Raw genomic sequence first — 15,793 nt, 5'->3', positions numbered from 1 at the left:
TTGGGGAGATAATTGAGATACAAGGTCACAATTTCATTCTCATCTAGTGATCATTCTTGTTTGGAAAATTTCCTCCAAAAATATATTCTTTAGGATATTTTTTTAGCTTATGTCCATATAAAACTAGACAAAACTTTTCGCAACATGTGTGAGAGTTAATTCTTCAAACGATCATTCAATTACTCTTTGTATGACTGTGGGAAAATTAACTAACTTAAGCTATAGACAAATGGTGTTTAGGAACTTTACGTGCCACAAATCTGAATTAGTTGGATCAGTAATATCCGGATATCAAATGATTGAAATTAGTTAGACATTACGTTTTAGGCTCAGTGATGATATAATCCAAAAAATAACCTCTCAATGTATGTGAAGTTAAAATGGGGTGTCATGAATTTGAACAGTTATTAAACATGACGAAAAGAAATGAAAAAATATCGATGAAGACACCAAATTGCCTTTTATTTTACATTTGTCATTATTTATATATTAAGTTTCTTGGATTTTTCAAATAGCATACCGTACTTCCGTATTTACTTTTCAACAAATTTTGTTGAGTTAAAAGGAAAATGTAAAATCCTTTAAAATTAAAGTACACAAAAATCCAACATGTGAAAGCAACATATAATAAAAAAAAACTTATTGGTGTAAAAAATACGAAAAGGAATGAAATGAGTAAGTTGGTAATTTTTAATACTATACAATGATGTCCAGTGTAGTCTTCTCGTGCAACTAGGATAAGATGTACGCAGACCTTATCCTACCTTTGTGGGTAGAAAAATTATTTTTGATAGATACTTGATTTAAATTATTTTTGATAGACACTCGATTTAAATTTAAAACGATTTGAGAAATAGTGTAATTAATAACACTATAATTCCAACATTTTAGGAAGGTTTATGTAACCAGCTCAAAAGTTAAAAACGGAAATAGTTTAAAATGTAAATTATTTTGATTAAATCAAGTGATATATATAGTAAGAAATTGAGGTATTTGAAAGAAAAAAGAAACAAAACGATCTCACATATATAAGAACGGACCTTAAAGAGAATTAATGACTTGAAAATAGTGCGTCTACAATCATTCAATGGAATGAAAGCATGACATGTTATGATCCAACTAAGAGCTTGTTTGGATTGGATTAAAAAAAACTCTTTTAAGTCAAAAATAAAAAACTAAACTAAAATGACTTTTAAGTCAAAAAATAAAAAGTAGGGGGAGATCTACTTTTGGTTTTTGATTTATTTTAAGTCATTTTTTACCTTGCCAAACACTTTTCAAGGGCTACATTATACCGAGCCTCAAAAAACATGAGTATCACATAAACTTAGGTTATGTTTTATGAAATCATTTATTTTCCTCCTTTTCTAATATGAGATTCGTTTAGAGTAACATCATGTTAGAATAAAAAATAATTTCATCAAGAAAAAAGAATGGAAAATGAAAATGAAAGGTCAAGAGGAAGTGACAAGGAAAGGTCAAACATTAATAATAATGTTATGGGTACATAGTTAGGCCTAGCTACATCTAGAACATGTGTTGTCCCTACATGATGGTTAGTTTCTATAAATGACATTATATTTGATTAGTAAATAAATAGAGCCAAACACACTTTTTCTTCGTTGAATAATCATAAGTGGTCCCATCTTTACCAGCTCTAAAGGTGTATTAATTAATAAATTTATTTGAATTTAAGCGATCGCGATATGACTTTGATAATACTCCTCCATCCCATTTTATGTGGCATCATTTCCTAATATGGTAAATATTTAAAGGTACAATTCCTCTTTTACCCTTGTTGATCTCACTTAATCTTAAAATAATACTCCAATACATTTATGAGGAGAGAAAAAAGTGAGAAAGGGTAATTTGATAAACATTTCAAAGTCTTCATTTATTTCTTAAACTCCGTGCCCGACCAAATGTTGCCACATAAAATGGGACGGAGGGAGTATAATGATTGACTTGGAGGGAAGGAAATGTACGATAAACGATAATTTTACTGACTCGATCTAAAAAAAATTGAATCATAAGGCTATTTTCTTACTCCTATTGCTTTTATTCCATTGCAACCATAAGGCTTCTAAACTCATAATATAAAATCATTTATATTTTTATTTGTCAAAATCTTGTTATCAATAAAGTATATATATATATATATGATATGATATGAATATAAAAATATGAATATGAAAGCAACTAGCTCCTACGTACCCCACCCCCACACACACCAAAAAAAGTTCCTAGTAAATATGTCTTTTTTTGGTTTTCGTGATTTTTTTTCTAATAACATAACCTCAATATTTTTAAGGCGGAATGACCTGAGAGAGCTCTGTAGTTGGCTTCGTTTGTCAATTGAATCCTTCTACTCACCATTTTGTCAAATGAACACTTAAACTCGAGGAAACTCTACATTTTAAACCCCTCTCACCTGATGTGGCATCAAAATGCCTTAGGTGGACAAAGTGCGTGATTGCACGTTTATTAAGCGCGCGGACAAACAATTTTTAGTTAAATTATAACTAAGATCAAAGAAAACTTAAAAAAAAGAGGAGAAAAAGCTGAAAAAAATCAAAAGGGAAAACATAAACAACCTTTTGTCTTCCCCTGAAGAAAGGCGTCTATGGCCTCAATATATGTCATTCCCACCATTATCTCTATCAACATTTTTTTCTCAATTTCTCCTATTTTTTCATCTATCCTCAGTAAAAATAGAACACATATCGCTAAAAATTTGTAAGGACACTAACGACACCCAAAATCCCTCTTCATCGCCTATTTAACTATCTTTGTTAATTACATTTTCTTCATGAAATCAGAAATACACATGTAAAAATACATTTTTTTAAGAGGAACACAGGGATAAAAATTTATTTAGATTCCTCCAATTTGATCCACTAGCGTAATTACTTGATGTTTTTTCTGAAGTTTTAGTTTAAACTCTACTCCATTTTATTTGAAATTAAAGAAACGGGAGACAAGAATACATATTTTTCTTGGTCGAGAAAGTCTATGGTTGTGGAGAAGGTGAGAGAGGTGGATGGGGGGGGGGGGAGAGAAGAGAATGGGATGGGAGAGACGAAGAACAGAGGGGCGGTGGGGTGGATAGGGTTTTTTCCCCTTCTATTTTATGTTTTTTTAAATATATATATTCGTAATTTCTTATGTGTCATTATAAAATGACGTGGAATTCCTAGTGTAGGCAATTGCATCACACACACATTGAACAGATGAGAAAAGGGTTTAAAAAGTAGCGTTCCGTTGAGTTTAAATGTTCAGTTGGCAAAGTGATGAGTAGAAGGGTTCAACGGACAAACAGAGCTAACTATGAGGATCCCTCAGGTCATTCCGCCTATTTTTAAGTTTGATTTGGATCACATATAGTATAATAAGTCAATAATAAATACTTTTTAAGTTTGATTTTGGATCGCATATAATATAATAAGTCAATAATAAATACTTTTTAAGTTTAATTTTGGATCACATATAATATAATAAGTTGATAATTATGATTTATTGATCGACTTTAACGTATATATTAATGATGAGAATTTATAATTTCGATAAGAATGAAAACTCTTGCATGTTTAAAATGAATAAAATTGGCTAGTATCGCCAAAAACGACATGTTCATCAGAGCTGCATGTGATAATAGAATATTGGCTAGATAACAATATAATATATAAATCGAATCTTTGTGAGTCAGTATGTTTTTTTGTCTATCTTATTATTAAAATAAAATAGATATTGGATGAATTATTTTCATTATTTCGAATAATTGTTGCATAAAAAATGCTACTGAAAATGTACTTATTGATTTGGTTAATTATGAGTTCAATCAAATATGGATTGTGGTGCGGTGGTGAAATTTCTTCATCATTAATTAGAGATATTGAGTTTGAGCTTTAGGTATGGAAAAAATCATGTTGAGAATGTCATCCACAAATATGAAGTGTAGTGCGAGATCCGAAATATGAAATAATACACTGACATATTCATTAAGAAAATAATAATTGATATGACTATATATATTTTACACACTAGCCTTATTGATTAATGTTAATTAGTATTATGTATTGAGAAATGATTTGAAATATAAATAATTAATATTAAGAAAAAATATAGAAAAAAATAATTATCTTTTCTTAATAGATAAAAATGAAAATCTATTTATAATGTTACTTCTTTTAACATTCTATTACTTGTAATAATATACAATAATTATAATAGTGAGATCGATGCATTCACTTCTTTTTATTTTGATTAGTTGAGCTTTAATATTAATATCCGATATCAATTGAGAATTTTTTTTTAAAAAAAAATCAACAATTATAATGTAATTTTGTCATACTGTGTGCCCCGCCAAAATACTTTTTTTTTCACGTGGTACAAAATTGTGCAGAATAAGAAAGAACGCCACTAAAGTAATTATAGACCCAAATCACATGCATTTGAAAAGTCAAAAATAAGATTACTAATTTGTTCTCAACCACAACAAAATAGTTTCATTTTAATTTAAGGAAACATAATAAGAATTGGGGACAAATTAATTATTGAATAACGAGTCAAATCATCTTCTTCAGTTACATTTCTTGGGAGTTTCTTTGAAGAAAATAAATTGGTTGACTAACAAGAATTATGAAAATAAAAATAAGAAATGTTATAGTTTGAATTTGTGCCCTTTTTTTTTACCAAATATAAATAAAAAATAAGAATCGCAAAAAAAAAAAAAAAGATAAAAAAAGATAAGATGGTAAGCACCTTCAACCTCATAGATCCTTAAACATAAGAGAAACATATAAAGTAATACCGCAAAAAAAGTTCATTAAAGAACATATTCTTTTGAATACACTCACTAAGAAAAGATTGATATTTCATTTGTTTGCATTTGGTGAAGGTTTAAATCTTAATTATTGAGATGTTCATTAAATAATTTTGTTTTCGTTAAGATTTAAATTTTAATTATTTAGATTCAGCTTATTAAGTGTCTATTTTATTTTGTTTCCATATAGATCTCTTAATGAATCCAAATAAATCAAATTTATAACAAAGTCTTATGTACTATTATTGAGATCATTCAAAATAATACACTTTATCTTAATTCAAATGATCACAACAAGTCTTTTTTTTTTTTTATCACAACAAGTCAAAAAAAGTCATATTTGCTGTTTTTCTTATTTAGTTAATGTAATCACATGTTTATCGTTCGAATTTCCTTTATCCTCATTAATTCAACTCAAACCTTTTACTTTCCTAAACTAATCAATACAACATTTGAGTTGATAAGCATTCTCATGATGTAATGTTTAATTAGTACAATATCAGAAAATAAGAAAATATTATCAGACCAATAACAATACTAGTATATGTACTTATTATAAGATAAAATGTTTTTATAAACATTTACACTGTATCATATTTGATTTTCAATGTTTTTGAGTGCAAGAAATAACCGTATCAATGATGTAACTTATGTGGAGTTCTTTTCAAAAATTCCATTATTGATATATAACTTCCATTTGCATTTTTCATACTTTTATTTTTTTTTAATCCAAATAGAAATATTCAAAATATTATTTTTTGACTGAAATAAAATTTTGTTCATATAACATTTAATTTCATATTAAAAATAAATAATGTTAATTATTCATTATTCAGAGGTAGATATACAAGGATATTTTAACAATTCAGATGATTCAGATTTAGGGAGGCTTAAAAAAAGCATAAAAGAGAGAAACAAAGAAGAGGAGATTGCCATCAAACGGGTGGATCTGTTTCTTCTTTAATTAAATGTCTTGATTTGAGTTTTGAGTATGAAAAAATTATTAGTGAGAGTACCTTCATCCTAATGAGGCTTTATGCAGTGCAAATTTAAAATTATCGGTTTTGGACTTGGATTTCAATATGGGTATGAACATAAGCTCTAATACGCATACCGAACAGTAGATACGAAAGAAAAAAAAAGAGGAGATCTCGTGTGCTGAGTCATTTTAACAGCCATATAATACTCCGTTCTCACATCTTTCAGCACCTCCTCCTTCAATCAATCAATCAGTCTCCAAATCTTCTTATTGTATGCTCCAGCGCCCATACACACACAGAGAGAGTATTTCGAATATTCGAATCTAAGTTTTGTGTATCAGAAATCTCGTGAAGATTCCTAATAGCTCTCTCTGAAACTTTTGCGAAATCTCGTCCAGAGAGATAACTTTCTCTCCTGCTCGTGTTTGTTGATGCTTATCTAAGAGCTGCTTTTGGCGAATCGTCATCCTCAGGTAATGCGGAGAAATGCTTTCAAAAGCAAAACGAGTTTCAGTAGTTTGAACTGAGATATGTATGCATGTGCCAGAGTGTATTGATTTGGAACTCTCAACTCTACTGCAAATTGATCATTTAAGCTGTGTTTATTGCTGAATTTTGGAATTTTGTTTATTCGAATTTTGACTAGAACGGCGTGGCTGTTGAAGTATCTGCCTATTCCATTGGTTTGAGCTAATATCCTGTATTTTTTTTTAGTTTTTTTAATAATTTTTTTTGTTGATTGAAATATCTGTCAACTTCGACGCTGTGTACTACCGGTATTCCTCTTTAATTCGGTGTTTTTGACTGGAATTTTGGGATTTCTTCTCGATTTTTCTCTAGAATGGCTTAATAAGTTTTTTTTTGTTGCGAGTGAGCTTCTACGTTTTTTTTAATGTGACTGAGTATTGAGCTCGATTGATGTGTGTGATGTTGTTTGGTTTCAACTTTTATGCGTGTGGTTGTGGTAGTAGTTGTTGTGCTGACCTGCAATTAAGATGTCTAACTGTGTAAGTATGTGAGTTTTATGCACGTTGAAATGTAAATGGTCATTATAATGCTATTCAGAATTGGTATTGATTGTTACGCCCAATAATTTCATCTCAGGAATTTGTCATTTATTGATATGGTTGTAACTTGTAAGGTCTCTAGTCCTAGAGGCAGTAAACCTGGTATAGTCTCTCTGCACAATATTGATTTTATGACGGCCAAAAAAGAGGGGAAAAAAGGATTAGTATGGAAATAACATGGTTATATATGAGAGTGTAAGCTTTGGCATAACGTGTGAGGAAAGAAAATTGCCTAGTGCGGCTTACTTTTCCTGTGTGGTCTGTGAGCTATTGCACACGAGTGGGTTTACACTGTGCGCACTCAAAGAGGTAACCGCTACAGGTTCCCTTGTCATAAAAAAAATAAAATTGCTGCAAGAATATGAAGCAGTTATTCACCCAGAGATCTCTTCAGACTCAAAATTTGCTAAAAAGTTTTCAAAATCTTGACTGATATAATTGTCATTTTAGTTCTGCATAAATTACAGTAGTTAAGCATTTCTCTTCAATTGTGAAGCTGACCTGTCATGTTTTCTTTTTGTATGAAATCGGGGGATGTTCCGAAGAAAATGTGTTATTTGATTATATTAATTAAAACTATGCATGAAGAATGTGCAACTTATCTTTGGCCACTGTGGACAATGCTTGGCCTCAAACTTGAACTAATAATTTCTTTTCCTCTGGATTTGTCTCTGTTTCATAAGTTTTTGTTAGCATATTATGATTTGTTGACCCATAATAGATTATGTGTAGTAAACTATGGTTTGGTGATGCACATCAATTATGCATTACAGAAGATTTCATTCTCCAAAACCATAGCAAAAATTTGACACCTATAGGTGATCAACTGTTTCAGTAAGAATTGTGCTAAATTGAAATGGGATTGGTGTGATTACCTTCTCAATTTTCATCAGCCAAACAGTTCTAGCTTTATGGTACTTGAAAACAGTTTCTCATTGTCCAATTTTCTGCTTGTCTTTTTCTTTTTTAAAAAAACTGATGTCCTTGTCTTTCTCCTTTTCTTTTGGTTATACAGTGAAAAATGGTTGCTTTTGGAAAAAAGTTGAAGGACAGACAGATCCAAGAATGGCAAGGGTATGCTGAACATCCTTATATAGACCTAGTTGTTGTAGCGTTCTTTCATTTAAACTTGCTGGAAACTAGAGCATGCATTTTCTTTCGCTGGTTTACATTTGTGATTTGACTACACGAGGTAATTTCCATGGGAGCATGTTAAATGCATTTCAACTTGCTACATTTGAGAGTAGTTTTTCCAGTGCTAATACAGTTTAAATGAGTGACATGTAGTGAAATCGTAACATCTGCTGTATAACAGTAGAACACAATCTCTGTAAAGAAGATCTGGACAGTGTCTTAACTGCAAATTAAATGAGTGACTGTTAAATTTCAGAAAAAAACAGCTAGCAAACTTGTGGGAGGGTTAAGGAAACACATTACTTTGTGATAATAAAGAGACAAGACAGACTTATGTAGAGACATGTGAAGGGAAATAGCTAAACAAAGAAATATATTAGACCCTACCTCCTTAAGGAAAGGAAACAAGGAAAGTAAAAAAAGCTTTGCATTGAATCCAGAGACATATTTGTTTGTTTTGTCAGAATTGACTGGTTTTTGTATACTTGATGAGCTTTATTTTTTTTAACTTTCCAGATATTACATCAACTACAAATTAATGAAGAAAAAGGTTAAGCAGTACGATAACCAAATTAAAGCTGGATCACTCGATCGTCGACATGTTCTTAAGGATTTCTCACGGATGCTAGACAATCAGGTAAGAATATGAGGGCTGTGCACTAGCATCTCTTATGTGCATATCAGCCAAATCAGGTTAGGGTTGGTTTGTTGATCTTTTCTGACAGATTTTCCTAACATTTTGTACTATAAGAGTAAGTTATGAGGCTCACCAATGCATTTGTTATTCTTCAAACAAAAGTTTGATCTCTCTTGAAGTACCTAGTCCTACTTCAACTGAATCAGGTAAACTAGCTGCAAGTTCTTTTAGGTGACTGAAAAAGGCACCCCTTCTCCCAAATACTGACTATGTGCCGAGTTTCTTCAAGAGTGATTATTCAGTCTCATCTGAATAAGTAGCATGTTATGGAACCCTCATCTATTTTCCGCCTCCTCTTCCCTGGGAGAGCAGTCATGGTTCAGTCCATGCGTTCTTCCATGTTTGTTTCTTTCTTCTGGCTATTGTGTCTTCTCTCCCCTCCCCAGCTCTCTGTTTGTGTTCTGAATAGGGATTTGGATAGGTCAATCGTCAATGGCAGTCTTCAGGAATTAGCCTGATTTTTTCTGTTTGCTAATACCTTATTCATGTAGTGGTTAAAAGGATGCTCCTTATAGGGAAGAAACATTCTGTCACACTGTGGGATCTATATCTTTACTTAAGAAGGAAAACATGAAAGCGTCTGTAATTTTCTTAACTCTTGCAGATTGAAAGAATTGTTCTGTTTATGTTGGAACAACAAGGATTGCTGGCGAGCAGGATATCTGAACTTAATAAACAGCAAGAGTCTCTTCAAGAACAGCCTGATATATCCAAAATAATCGAGTTGCGAGAATCTTATAGAGATGTGGGACGTGATCTTCTGAAGCTTCTTTTTTTCGTTGAAATAAATGCCATTGGATTGCGGAAGATCCTCAAGAAATTTGACAAACGTTTTGGGTATCGATTCACTGATTATTATGTCAAAACCCGGGCTAATCATCCTTATTCCCAACTTCAGCAAGTTTTCAAGCATGTGGTAATATGATAAACTCAACTATAGCTACTTTATTTTATTCATCTTCTTCTACTAGTAATAACATGACTGCTGCAGTTCTATAGCATCAACTACTACTGCAATTTCTAGTTGGCATTTTTAATGAGGAAAACAAAAAAAAATATTGAATCTTCAGTATTCGTGATGAGAAAATGTGTGTTAACTTCAGAAATTTGATACATTTGTCCAAGAGAAAAATCTCACTGACAAATGACAATAGTTCAAGGTGGGCGCTACTGACCATGAATGCTGATTGCAGGGGCTAGGGGCAGTTGTTGGAGCAATATCTCGTAATCTTGCTGATCTTCAGGACCGTCAGGGAAGCTACTTGTCAATTTATGACCAGCCTTCTCTTCCGCTCCAGGTTTTTCTCTATATCCGTTGATCTTTTCGTATTATGCTGATTTCGTAAATCCTCTGTGCATCATAGTTTCTTGAACAAATAATTTTGAGGCTTTCCCTACTATATTCTTATATATTAAATTGTTTTGCAGGATTCTGTTGTTGATTCATTGCAAGCAGCTGTTGATAGATTAAGTCATTCAACAAACTTCCTTAACTTTTTGGCCCAACATGCACTTATCATGCAAGAAGAGTTTCCAACTCCTGTTGAGGAACAAGTTGATGATCAGAGATACCATTTTATGTCACTTATCTTAAACTTGGCAAATACCTTCCTTTATATGGTCAATACATATATCATTGTTCCAACAGCAGATGATTATTCTATGAGCCTTGGTGCTGCTGCAACAGTTTGTGGGATTGTGATCGGTGCCATGGCTGTTGCACAGATCTTTTCCTCTGTGTATTTCAGTGCTTGGTCAAACAGGTCTTATTTCAGACCTCTGGTATTTAGCAGTATAGTTCTCTTTGTGGGGAATATCATGTATGCACTGGCTTATGATCTCAAATCAATACCAGTTCTCCTTATTGGTCGAATATTTTGTGGGTAGGTCTCTCTCTCTCTTCCCAAATCTGTGCACTTATGCATGTGTTACATGCACATGGTAATCTGTGATGAATATTTTAGATATTTATTTGGAATATTTTAGGGGTGATGGTAGGGTGTGGAGAGAAGAATTTAACATCTTCTAGACAACTAATCTTCCGTTATGTCAAAGATGAAAATTGTGCTGAATTGATTTTGGAGAGTGATCTGAGGACTTCAAAGGAAGTTTTTTGTGTTTAATTATTTTTAACAACTTCACATAATATACTTTAGTTGCAGCATGCTAGGATAATCGTCAGTTGATTCTCGTGTATCAGTGGAAGTAAAACATTTTTTTTAGGGACCAGGTAAACTAACCACCTTCAGTCTGGAATACTACAGGGTCATATGAGTGAAGATTCAAATGAAATGATATTAGTGAATTCAGTAAACCATTTGCTTGCCCATCTTCATACTACATTCTCATTTCATTCCATCTCCATTTTGTTCTTGAATTTGCAGTTTGGGTTCTGCCAGAGCAGTGAACCGACGTTACATCAGTGACTGTGTGCCCCTTAAAATCCGGATGCAGGCTTCAGCTGGATTTGTCAGTGCTAGCGCTCTTGGGATGGCATGTGGCCCTGCACTTGCTGGGTTACTCCAAACTAATTTTAAGATTTACAAGTTGACATTCAATCAAGATACTTTGCCTGGTTGGCTCATGGCTTTTGCATGGTTAGTCTATTTGATATGGTTGTGGATCTCATTCAGAGAACCTGCTACTGAAACTGAAGTGAACACTGGTCCTCAAGAACCTTCTAATAATGGTATGTTGAACTTTTTGTTGCATGGTATTGGCATGATCTTGTCTCTTGTAGATAAGAAGGTATGGAGGTTGAGCATTAGGGTAGAAGGTTGGTAGGTAGACGAGAGTTGTCATATTTTATGTGGGAGAGACACGGGGCTAGCCTCCCCTCCTTATTCGTAACCATATTTAGGAATCACATATTTTCTTTGTTATTTAATGTTTATTACTATTTGTTGCTCTATTTGCTTTGTATCCTGTTGTTTGCTATCTTATTTTCTTATAATCATGCTTTGAATTCTTCTTTTCTTTTGAGCCGAGGGTCTATGGTCCACAACCTCTCTACCCATAAAGGTACCCATAAATTAGATCAACCAGGGAAAAAAGTTTGTCGAAATGGAAGAACAGGAATGCTTATGGTTAACCCTTTTTTTTTGTACCAGTAGAAAATGATGTCCTTGAAAATGGCATTACACAACCATTGCTCTTAAAAGTGGAGGACAATCAACAAGATGATGAGAATGACCAAGAATATGATGAGAGTGAAGAAGCTCCTGAGGAATCTCGTCAGCCAGCCAACTCTATAGCTGAAGCATACAGATTACTTACACCTTCGGTGAAGGTAAGTTTCCAACTCTGGATAGAGTCCATTGAGCAAAAAAAAAAATGGGTTATTTATATTGCTTGCATTCCTGCTTAATGGCTGTTTTTCTCTTGGGAGTTATCCACAACTTGCTCCCTTATGTTTGTTGAACTTTGGAATTCTTCATTTTTGTGAAGATTGTGATAATGATGCCAAAGACGAAATAAGGACAGTAAGTAGGACATGAATGTAGTTTATCATAATATATATACCTATAATACAGACGGAGATTAACAATGGTGATTTGCATATTGAAAGCTGTGCATGGTTAGTACATAATCTTGTCTTACTAGAAATGAAAATACAACTGGCAAGTAACTGTATGTCTGATTGGGCAGTGCCTTCTCATCATAGCCAAGAGAGAAATCAAGAAAAAAGGAGAAGAAAATGAAAAGGATGGATCACTCTTTGTATGCATATGGAAAAAAAATAAGCATATTACGTATAGTTTAATTATGCTGTAAGATTTTAACTTTAAATGAATGGTGACTGGACTCTTTCATCTTTCCAGGTTCAATTATTAATCTACTTCATGCTGAAATATGCTATGGAGGTTTTACTTTCAGAATCCAGTGTTGTTACGACATATTACTTTAGCTGGTCAACGGGCACTGTGGCAATTTTTCTTGCATGTCTTGGCCTCACGGTTCTTCCAATAAATGTTGTAGTTGGGAGCTACATAAGTAATATGTTTGAAGACAGGTAATATCTTTTGCACCACAACATGCTTTGGTGCTTACTTTCTGGACACGAGGCTAGATTTTCTAAAATTTTCCTGGATATAAATTTTTGGTGCTCACATTGATGTATTATAATGAGAATGGAATTCTAAAACTACTACTATTATGTATTTATGTTGAATATTTGCTATGGGATTCTGATAGTTTCTTCGGCTTGCAGGCAAATTTTGTTGGTATCTGAAATTATGGTTTTTCTTGGTATACTTGGGAGCTTTCATATTGTAAGCCCATACACTGTGCCACAATATGTCTGCTCTGGGCTTATAATGTTTGTAGCTGCTGAAGTGTTAGAAGGTAAGACCTCTCCCGTCCTATTCTTTTTTCCTCATTAAGAGACATATGTGTTGTCGAAGGAACCTATCAATATGACGAAGCAAAATAAGGTTACTAGCTCTGAGTGTCTAGTGAACTGAATTAGAGTGGTATCATAGCATTCTAGATTCTCTCAATAATTCTAGGTTTCTTTTCCATTTCTGTCTATAATGAACTACTAGTTCAAAGATGATATTTTTTAAACTCTTCCGATAATCAACCTAGTCTTTGATTTCAGACTAGGATTAGTGGTTTACATCATCATAACTTGGATAAGTGGATCCGTTACTGGGTGACTTATGTCTTTATATTTACTTACTCCTTAAAAGAATGCTCTCCTAGAAAACTGATTCAGAGACCTTAAGAACTCTTTTGAAGTAGTTTTAAAACCTCATTTCTTATAATAGAAATAAGATTTTCCATCTAAGTGGATTAAGGCACAGATACTAATTGATGAAAAAAGACAAGTTGGACTTTTCACTACTGATTCCTTCCATTATATCTTCAATGATGAGCCTAACCCTGCTGAATGTATCTTTCTTAACCATTCTTGAATTGGATAAACCGAACTCTCTAGCATAAACTACGAATAATTCAATCGTGATGATGTCTGGTATTTTCTGTCATGTTTTACACTACTTGCATTCTTAATCTCTATTTATTTGGTTGACGTTATCAGGTGTCAATCTATCGCTCCTCTCTCGAGTAATGTCATCCAGACTTTCTCGTGGAACCTACAATGGGGGTCTCTTGTCAACAGAAGCTGGCACATTTGCTCGGGTGATTGCAGATGTAACCATAACCCTTGCTGGGTATTTGGGACAGAGTAAGCTCTTGAACGTCACACTCCTCCCTTCACTTTTGATTTGTCTAGCATCCATTATCGCGACCTGTTACACGTACAATTCTCTTTACTGAGCTCCTTTTGGATTCTTAAAATGTAGTCGACCATTATAGCATTATCACCCCCCTCAATTCTTTTCCACCTCCCTTTCTAGTTCATTAGCTGAGTTGTCCTTGTGTAGGTACTTTTTCCCCATGTGTAATATTGATGTAAATTTTCGGTTAATAACTAGTTCATTGATTTCTTTACTTTCAACTAGGTTCTTATTATTCATTATCTGTCTTGTTTGTCCTATGGGAAATTTCTTTCTATGCAACTAAAATATTGAGCTGTTGTTAATTCATGTGGGAATTTAATAGGAATTACATACTTCATAGAAGTAATTGTGTCACGAATTTATTAGCACCTGTATTTACGCCAAAATGCAAGACAATTGGCTTTTATACACACATTTATTTCTTTAACTATGGGTAGATAGTGTCTATTCTTACTTTAATTTTGTACCATTCAATTATTATGGTTAAATTGTTTGGTCCGATTAAACATTGGATGTCGGTAAGTATTTAACACAGGCATGGTGTGACACCTTAGCTTGGATAAGAGTCCATACCGACAAAATATATGAGAGATGTTGGGTATATAAATAAATAGAATATACGCCCTAGTGGTGTGGTTTAAAGATATACGAGCCTAGGTCTAGAACAGACAATAACCACTAGCAAACTAAGCTCAAATCTCTCATTATTTTTGTCGATGTATGTTATGGTTAAACATTTCTCCTTTCTTTTTGGGTTGTTTTATAAGGAACAACATTTTTTTTTATTTTTTCAAATTCTAATACTTCAGACTTGAGTCATTCTTTTAGAAAAAAAAGTTTCACCATTGATGGGAAGTAGCAATTACGTGCCACCTCCACCTAGCTTACCTCATTTAATTAATTTCGACGGTCAATCTGCCAACTATTTGTGTTGTTAATAAATGTTGACAAATTTTTTAATTGTCCTCGTACAAACTGACAATACTAAGCTAAAAGAAAAAAGAATCACCAATTTAGTATGACGATCATGGCCTTTCGAGAAGGTTCATGGAACTAGTATCAACTTCTTACGTCGTTAGCTGGATTTAGACATAAAAATTGTGAAATTTGAAGTTATCCAACTTCTTTAGCATTGGCTCAATGAGTCCGTATTGGAAGGGGACAATTGTTCAACTGGTCTATATTTACCATACACAGTATTCTCATTAATTAGATGTCTTGAATTTGAATTCTCATAATTTTAAAATTTCTAGTAGGGAACGTTTTCCCTTTGCCATACACGACACTAATTTGGATTTACAATATGTATTGTTTAAACAAAAAACAAAAAAGCTGATCTACATTTTAGAGTTGACAACTTTGTAGAAGTGTATGAATAGAGAGAGTAATATAAGTTTATAGAAGCCAATTAAGATTGTATTAAATAATATTTGGTCCCCCAACCTTTATTTTTTGTGTGGTCAATTTAAATCTTTTGTTGCTCTACAATTCAATTTAGACACCAATAAAACTTGCCTACATATTCATAAATTTTGATGACTTATTTTCAATTGTCCTTTTTCAAATTGGGACCCTTGAAAAGAATTAGAGATGAAAAAAATTAGTATTTCACCGCCAATCTATACACTCTTTATTTAGTATAGCATTTGATATTAATGAAAAGAGGTTGGTTGAAGGTTTTAGCGGTTCAAAATTCAACGGAGACAAAAAACACTAGGTGATTCTTCTCATTTGTTTTAGCTTTGATGGATAGAGTTATCTTTTTGGTGAGTGTAATTAGTCGAGGTACGAGAAAACTGGCCGAACACCAAACACCTTTAAAAACAATGTTGGTTGAAACATAAAATATG

At 32.8% G+C, this 15,793-nt stretch overlaps 1 protein-coding gene across 3 annotated transcripts; it reads left to right on the top strand.

The window, feature by feature from the left end:
- Positions 1 to 5,969: 5,969 nt before the first annotated feature.
- LOC125841264 (SPX domain-containing membrane protein At4g22990-like) lies at positions 5,970 to 14,166 on the top strand. Of its 3 annotated transcripts, none has more exons than XM_049520355.1 (11): positions 5,970 to 6,275; positions 7,885 to 7,943; positions 8,520 to 8,640; positions 9,305 to 9,616; positions 9,894 to 9,998; positions 10,129 to 10,583; positions 11,085 to 11,389; positions 11,814 to 11,989; positions 12,522 to 12,712; positions 12,911 to 13,044; positions 13,742 to 14,166. In XM_049520355.1, the coding sequence occupies exons 2-11, from the start codon at positions 7,891 to 7,893 to the stop codon at positions 13,978 to 13,980; spliced, it is 2,091 nt and encodes a 696-aa protein (XP_049376312.1). In that variant the 5' UTR covers positions 5,970 to 6,275; positions 7,885 to 7,890; the 3' UTR covers positions 13,981 to 14,166. The 3 variants fall into 3 exon arrangements, with proteins under 3 accessions (XP_049376312.1, XP_049376310.1, XP_049376311.1); XM_049520353.1 differs by having other exon boundaries at positions 11,811 to 11,989; positions 13,742 to 14,164; XM_049520354.1 differs by lacking the exon at positions 5,970 to 6,275 and adding an exon at positions 7,626 to 7,783 and having other exon boundaries at positions 11,811 to 11,989; positions 13,742 to 14,165.
- Positions 14,167 to 15,793: the final 1,627 nt, after the last annotated feature.

The sequence above is a fragment of the Solanum stenotomum genome, chromosome 10 (assembly GCF_019186545.1).
Source record: "Solanum stenotomum isolate F172 chromosome 10, ASM1918654v1, whole genome shotgun sequence".
Lineage (NCBI taxonomy): Eukaryota > Viridiplantae > Streptophyta > Magnoliopsida > Solanales > Solanaceae > Solanum > Solanum stenotomum.
This window is presented reverse-complemented; position numbering and strand designations above follow the sequence as displayed.

What these genes read in the sequence shown, in the direction of transcription:
- LOC125841264 (XM_049520354.1), top strand. Translation starts at nt 7,891, where the DNA reads ATGGTTGCTTTTGGAAAAAAGTTGAAGGACAGACAGATCCAAGAATGG. An exon ending in AGCCTTCTCTTCCGCTCCAG is followed by an intron (nt 9,999 to 10,128) that starts GTTTTTCTCTAT and finishes ATTGTTTTGCAG; the next exon opens with GATTCTGTTGTTGATTCATT. An exon ending in AGCTGCTGAAGTGTTAGAAG is followed by an intron (nt 13,045 to 13,741) that starts GTAAGACCTCTC and finishes TGACGTTATCAG; the next exon opens with GTGTCAATCTATCGCTCCTC.